The following is a 7,034-nucleotide window of genomic DNA, read 5'->3' on the forward strand; positions in this document are numbered from 1 at the left end:
GTGAGAAATAGTTCACAGGCCTCAGCATTGTTCTGCAACCAAAGCAGCCCTTAGCTTTCCATTTTAGCATGAACACTTCAATCGGAGATGTGCTGTCACAACACATGGGACAATACAGGGGTCGTGTCCTCCTCGAGAGGCTGGTCAATTAGAGGATGATGGTCTATTCCTGCCACCAGCTAACGGGACTTGCTTCTTCAGCTCAAGTGCTAGAGGCCTGTAGTTTGGGGCTGGGTTCAAATCCTGATGCCAACCAGTGCTCGGGGTTGTTACCCTCTCAGAGCAGGGGAGGGGCAGACTTTCCCAAATCTAGCTCCTCTGTGCAGATTTCCTCTAACCTGTTCAGTGGAGGCCCTGCCCTGGCCCTCTGCCAAGGGGGGATCTCCCCCATCCTGGGCAGCGCCAGAGACCTCTTTCCTTACTCCCGTGCTGAGCGCCCGGAGCAGCGAGCCCAGAACTCCTCTTGGCCATGGGGCTTGTGTTCAGCAATGGAGTTGAATATTCCCCAGCGCTGGCCCTGAGGCACATTCTCACCCTCAGCTGCTGCGGAAGCGTGTGTCTGTTCCTTCCAGCTGGCGGCAGGCCAAGCCACAGTGAGTGAGAGGGGAGTAAAGGACTTCAGCGGGCCCAGAACTGTTCTCGAAGGCCCTGAGGCACTTCCACCGACTGCACTGGGCTTTGGCTCAGGTCTCAAGATCGTGTCCCACTAGATGGGACAAAAGACTAGGAAATGCACTGGGCTGGGCCTAGAGGAACTAGCAGGGCTGTCGTTTCTCTGCACGCCAAAGCCAGCCTGGGGTAATGGTAGCGAGATTGCACAAGAAGTGATATTTTAAAGTAGTGGGTTTAACACCCAGAGGAGTGCAGTGGAAATACAATTTCTCTAAGCTCTTGGCTACTGTGGTGATGGGCCGGGGGGCAGTGACGGGAATGACCATCAGAATCCTCTTTGTCAGCCCGTGTGTCTCCAAGCCAGGACAGGTTCCCAGGAGAAGTCCCTGGGGTTGGGAACCAGAGGGGAGACCCCCTCCCATAGGTAATGCCTGCACGGGTTTGAAAGATCCGTCCAGCCCTTTTCTCCAGGCCAGCTGTCGCTGGTTAGTACCTGCATGCTAGTGGGATTAGAGGCTGTGTTTGCAAGTGCTGGTCTGAAGCCGAAGTCTGAGCACTGTAAAAAGCCCGCTGGCTGCTCCCAGCTGACCTGCTGAGGGAGGGAGAAGCTGCCACCCTGAACTGGAGGAGGCACCTGCAGATTGCTGCATAGCTGAGATTAGCAGTATGGTACTCAGCTTGAACTGTTTGCAGACTCATTTTGGAGGCCTAGGGCCAGATCCTCAACTGGTGCAAATGGCCATGGCTCCACCAAGGGAGCTACACCAATTTATGCCAGCTAAACACCTGGGCTCCTAGTGTACAAATTCTGCCAAAGCCCCATTCCCCTCAGCATGTGAGAGATCCTGGTACCATGGGGGGTGGGGTCTCTCTGTGCCAAGCGCCTAACGGTTTAGCATCAGCACAAACCCATTTCCAGCTATGAGTGGGAGCCCCCACTGAGCTCCAGCCCCATCTAGACGGGCCCTGGGAGCATCGGTGATGCAGAGTTATTTTAAAGGGATTAAAATCATTTTCCGTTTCATTTGACCTCACAGTGTGAATGTTGTCCCCTTTATTCCCACACAATGGCAGCAGTTGGTGGGGCTTTGCATTGCCAGCTGCACCCAGAAGAGCTGTGTCAGAGCTTTCTATTTAGCCGGGATGTCTCGCTTCCTCCCAGACACATAATACACAGAAAAATCACCTCCTCGATCATTTCCAAAGCAAAGCAGCGCTTTGTTCCCTTGGCTGCACTGTCTGGGCAGTGTGTATATGTCTGAAGTCCAGGCCAACCCTGCCAGTTCTGCATGGTTGCTAGGTTTGTTAGCAAACTCTGTAGCTGTTGATCACACCTCAAATCCTGAAGCTTCCCCCTTTTATCCGTCATTGCTCAGTCTGGGAAGTGTCATGCTAGAGCTGGAAGGAAACTGCTTTTATCATGAAAACATGTTGCTCTTTTTCAGCATCTTTTGTTCAAGGGTCATCAATATCTTCAGTTAGACCATGGAACTCACTGCTACAGGATGCCACGAGACTAGAAACTTAACAAGATTTGATGCGCAATTAGGCATTTATCTGGAGAACAAGAATGTCCATTCATTATGACAGGTTTCAGAGTGATAGCCGTGTTAGTCTGTATCAGCAAAAAGAACGAGGAGTACTTGTGGCACTTTAGAGACTAACAAATTTATTTGAGCATAAGCTTTCTGGTCTAAAGCCCCCTTCATCAGAGTCATTATGGTTAATCCTGAAAGAAGGGTATCGGAAGAGAGATAAAACTCCAGGCTTCAGGGCTTAAACCAATCCCTAACTATTAGGAGTTAGGATGAGACCTTCATGAGGGCAAATTATCCCATACCTGCTACTGCAGGGTTTCTTACCCCTTCCTCTGAAGCAGTTGGTGTGGGCCCCTGTCAGAGGCAGGACACAGACGTAGTTGGACCCTGAATCTGATCCAGTCTGGCAATTCCCACATTCCTGAGAGTGTTACAAATATGAATGAATTAATCTGCTCTAGGGCACGTCAGTATTCCTGAAGAGGAAAAGTGTCTTGTGGTTAAGGCACTGGTCCAGGACCAAGGACATCAGGCATCATTGTCACAGACCTGTGTGACCTTGGGCAAGTCACTTAATCACTCTGTGCCTCAGCTGCCCAGCTGCAAAATGGGGATAATAATTTTGCCTTGTCTATTTAGGCTGTAAGGTCTTTGGGGTAGGGGCTGTCTCTTACAATGTCTGTGTGCAGCAGTAGTTCAATGGGGGCCTGTACTTGGTTGAGCATTATTGTAATACAACTATTAATATAGTATGTCCATTTTACAGATAAAAGAAATGGGGCACAAAAAAGGTAAGAGACTTGTTCAGAGGTTACACAGCAAATAATTGGTGGAGGCAGATGAGAACTCAGGGGCCCTGACTTCCAATCCCCTATTACAGACATTGCTCCTATAAGGTCATTGTTACACACACACAAAGACATTTTCTCTCATTTCTTTTTACCCTCCTAGAACAATGGCGCAGAACAATTTGCTTTTTGTCGGAGTTGCCCTTGCCCTGATCTGTCCATCACACCGCCATGGTTTTCCTCATAGAGCACATGCCACCATTCCTTCCCGACTGGTACATCACTGTTCATTGCGGTGATGTCAGCGTAGCTGTGAGAATAGTGTTTGTTAATTAACTTGGGCTTCCTTTGCTGGCTGGATCTGCAGTAGCAGCAGAGCGAAGGCAGGAGACAGCCCTAAAATGGCAACTCCTGCGCATGGTTTGGTGAATTTATCAGTTATTTCTGATTTTTAAAAATTGGTTGATCTAGAACGCTCTCCAGGTAATGACATTGTTTTAAGGCTGGGACCCTGTTGGACCTAAGCCTTGTCCCGGGCAGAGCTGACTGACACATGCCAGAAGAGTCATTTTGCTATTTCCAGGGTTTTTTTTTTTAAATTTTGTTGTGCAGGAAATTTTGGCTTGTGGTTCTGACCTGGGATTAATGGAAATTTCAAAATACTGTAATTTCCGGGGGAACAGAACCTCCGAGTTTTGACCTGCCCGAGGGACAATGGTACCTAGTCTGTGTGAGGGAGGATGAGCAGCACTGTCCCTACACACAGCATGAAATCTCAGTAGCTACAATCACATCAATAGCTACTTGCCCACATTAAGTCACTAGACATTCAATGAGGCCCACTTAACTGGAGACATCTGTAATGCTGGCAGCCTACAAGCTGGTAGCTGTCAGATAAGCAGTGATCAGGATTGGCAGCACTTTAAGTAAATTCTAGCCAGAAATAGGCCATTCCTTATTCAATGTCATGTTAACTTTCTCAAAGGAAATAGAAAAGGAGTACTTGTGGCACCTTAGAGACTGCCACAAGTACTCCTTTTCTTTTTGCAGATACAGACTAACACGGCTGCTACTCTGAAACCTGTCAAAGGAAATAGGTTGCTATTAGTTTTTAAGCAAACAGGAACTTCCAGATATGTCTGTGAAGTAATATTACCTATCAATCTCCTCCCTGCAGATCTGCTGCCTGGGCCCCCCTTTCTGCCCTTCCAGGGCTCTGTGATGTTGTTATTCCTCCTGGCCTGCTGTTTCGGCACTTGTATGTTAATTCTCGCAGCGTCCCGCTGAGCAGTTTATGCACAAGACATAAAATAACATTCATTATTCCATAAGGTTAATCTGTTCCTTTTCCCTTCCAGTTTGTGTGGGTGTGTGTTTGGAAGCTACAAGCAGCTAACACTCACGGCGTGGGAGCCCCCAGATGGGACTAGATCCACGCTCCGGTACTCCTTATGGGTTTGAAGGTAGACTCATGTACCTACTACCTAAGTTTTCTGTGGCTGATATTATGGTGTGCGTATATGGTCCCGTACCAGGCATCGTGTACAGACTTTCAGTTCTGATCCAGCCCAAGACACAGTAGCAGGAGCAAACCCAGACACCACGCTGTGGAACGGACTCTCGATCACCCTGCAGTCTAGGCACTGGGAAGTTACTATGCAGCTTGGACTGTTTCTGATGGTGGTTTTTCTAAGCTTGATGGATCTGACAGGCAGCAGCAAGGTGGTGAAGGGCAAGAGGCAAAGACGAAGTATGTATGAAATGCTTTTCTTCTCTGACTCCTCTCGCGATGCAGAATGTCAATATCTGTGCGTAACAGGCCCCTGTTGTTCGCAGGCTCCCAGAGGGCAGGGGCGGGGAGAAGCAGCTGTTTAGGGAGAAGCTGGCTCAGGGTAAGCAATGCAGAAGGGGGTGGTAGGCGTGGGATCATTACCGCGCCCAAAACCTAAGGTAATGGTTTGACATGTCGCTCAGTCCCTGGCTGTGAAAGCTCCTCAGGGCAGGGGCTGGGGCTGTTTGTGTCTTGCCACGTCAGTACCTAACAAATCCCACAAGGAGCCTGGCTGGAAAGATATGTCCCTATCTCTTGCTGTCAGATAGGGAACATCTCTAAGTTTGCTTCCTCTGCACCCAGTTTTTTCTACCGGCTGGACTGATGGTTCCCCAGTCCCTTACTGAGCACAGACCAGGAACTGGTTCCTCTGACTCTGCAGGAACATGAGGATCTTATGTTCCCCCAAAGCCTGCCCCCAGCTTGTAGCTCAAGGGAGACCTGCTGGGCTCCACTCTCCACTCCTGTGCAGAGCGCTGGGTTTGTAACAACCTGCAGGCCTGTTCCAATTTCCATTAAGGAACCTGCAGCTTCTAGGCCAGGGAGCAGGAGAGGCAGGGGTAGCCAGCGAGAGCCTACGGTGGCTACAGAGTGTGTGGAAGAGACCAGAGGCAGGTCCATGGATGCAGGGAGGTAGGAGTAGACTAGCAACAGGGGCTGCCGGTGAATCAGGAAAATTCACTGCGCTGAGGGCTGGCGAGTGCACCTGGGAAACTGAAAAAAGGGAGTTTCCTCTCTAGCCTCAGCTCCAGGAATTATGAATGGGCCAAGCCCCTGCCCCTGGTTAACAAAGCACGCAGACTCTGAGCTTTCTGAGGATGGGCTGGTCTGGTCACTCAAAGCAATAAGAGCATGTCAGCCTAAACTTCCTGCCTGAGATTGGCAGAGCCCAGAGACTGTCGCTCACCCTCTGCCCTTCCTGCAAAAACCCTCTGCTTGTCTCAAGCCCAATGAGCCGGCCTCACCCTCTCTAGAGCCTGGTGAAAGTCAGTTGGGCCCACCGGCCAGCATGACTCAACCGTAAATACCCTGCCCCTCAAGTGGGGGTTAACAGCTAGGCCCAGGTTGGCTCAGCAGCTGAAGCTGCATCTCACAGGGGCTCTGAGGTCTGATCTGCACACAAACTTGCATGGAAACAACAAAGGGGGGTGACTTAAAACCCAATTAGTTATTTTGGTGCAAGTCAGCGTGGCATGAAAGGGGCTGCTGTTTGATTGAGTGGGAGTTGGTTATTTCTTTACAGCCTGCTCTCTGCACAGAGATGCTCCAGTTTAACTAACAGTGCATTTTAAACTGATGTAGTGACATGGGGGCAGCTTTGTGTGTGGATGCTCTCAAGTCACTTCGGCAGCATCAGGAAGTGTGCAGGTGCAAGTCAACAGCTGATATCTCCAGTTTTAAACTGATGTAAGAACATCCACACAGGGGTTTGCATCGGTTTTACTACTTTGGCTTTTTAATTGATTTAAGTTAAATTGGTCCAACTAGGGCGTGTCTGTGAGTCCTAAGGGTTGCCTGCAGCAGTTGCTTGCTCCAGGGAAGATGTGCTCTCATGGTTAATGTTATAAATTATGAGTCCCAAATGGGTCTCAATTACAATCTTAGCTGGGGGCCATCCATCAGCACCACAGCTAGGCAGTATCTGCCATTGTGTCGAGCTAGCGACTCCTGGGGGCCCTGCAGCAGAGTAAACATGCCGTACCTGGCCTTGCAGTGAACCCTCCCTGTGCAGCTGGAACGAGCCGTGCAGTGTCTGCTAGTGGTGCTGGAACTATGGGGAGTAGGGGGGAGGCTGCCACCTCCTCCTGCCCCGCCAAATACATGGTTTCCATGGGTTTCCGTCAGCAGCACTCCCACTATAAACATTGTTACACACACACACACCTGTGCCTGTAAGTAATGCCCGAAGCACGTACAGTTGATGGGGGAAGCCATCTGGCCTGGAGGACTTTACCTCAAATATATTCATCCCTGGTGCGACTTCAGGGGCATCAGTAGAGTTACAGCAAAGAGGAATTTGGCCCAATGCCCCTCTCTTGTCTTCCTCTCTCCTCCCCACCCCCAACAGAGGGGAGCAGGGGGGTGGAACAATTTGTATAGTGCGGGTGCTGAGAGCCACTGAATCAAACTGTAAACCTTGGATATGATGGAAACCACTTCAAGCCAGGGGGTGCGGCAGCCCCTCCCCCCCACTCCTAGTTCCAGCACCTGTGGAGGGGAATACAAATGGGCAGGCTGTATCTGCGAACTGAAGTACAGAGCTGT

General features: G+C 50.1%; 1 protein-coding gene across 1 annotated transcript in view; it reads left to right on the plus strand.

The window, feature by feature from the left end:
• Positions 1-7,034, plus strand: part of RSPO1 (R-spondin 1) — a 36,425-nt gene that overhangs the window by 15,984 nt on the left and 13,407 nt on the right. The window contains 1 exon segment of the mRNA XM_038377735.2: positions 4,297-4,688. Within this exon segment, the coding sequence (XP_038233663.1) occupies positions 4,595-4,688 (94 nt within the window). The 5' untranslated portion in view covers positions 4,297-4,594.

This window comes from Dermochelys coriacea, chromosome 19 (genome assembly GCF_009764565.3).
Source record: "Dermochelys coriacea isolate rDerCor1 chromosome 19, rDerCor1.pri.v4, whole genome shotgun sequence".
In the NCBI taxonomy this organism is placed as follows: domain Eukaryota; kingdom Metazoa; phylum Chordata; order Testudines; family Dermochelyidae; genus Dermochelys; species Dermochelys coriacea.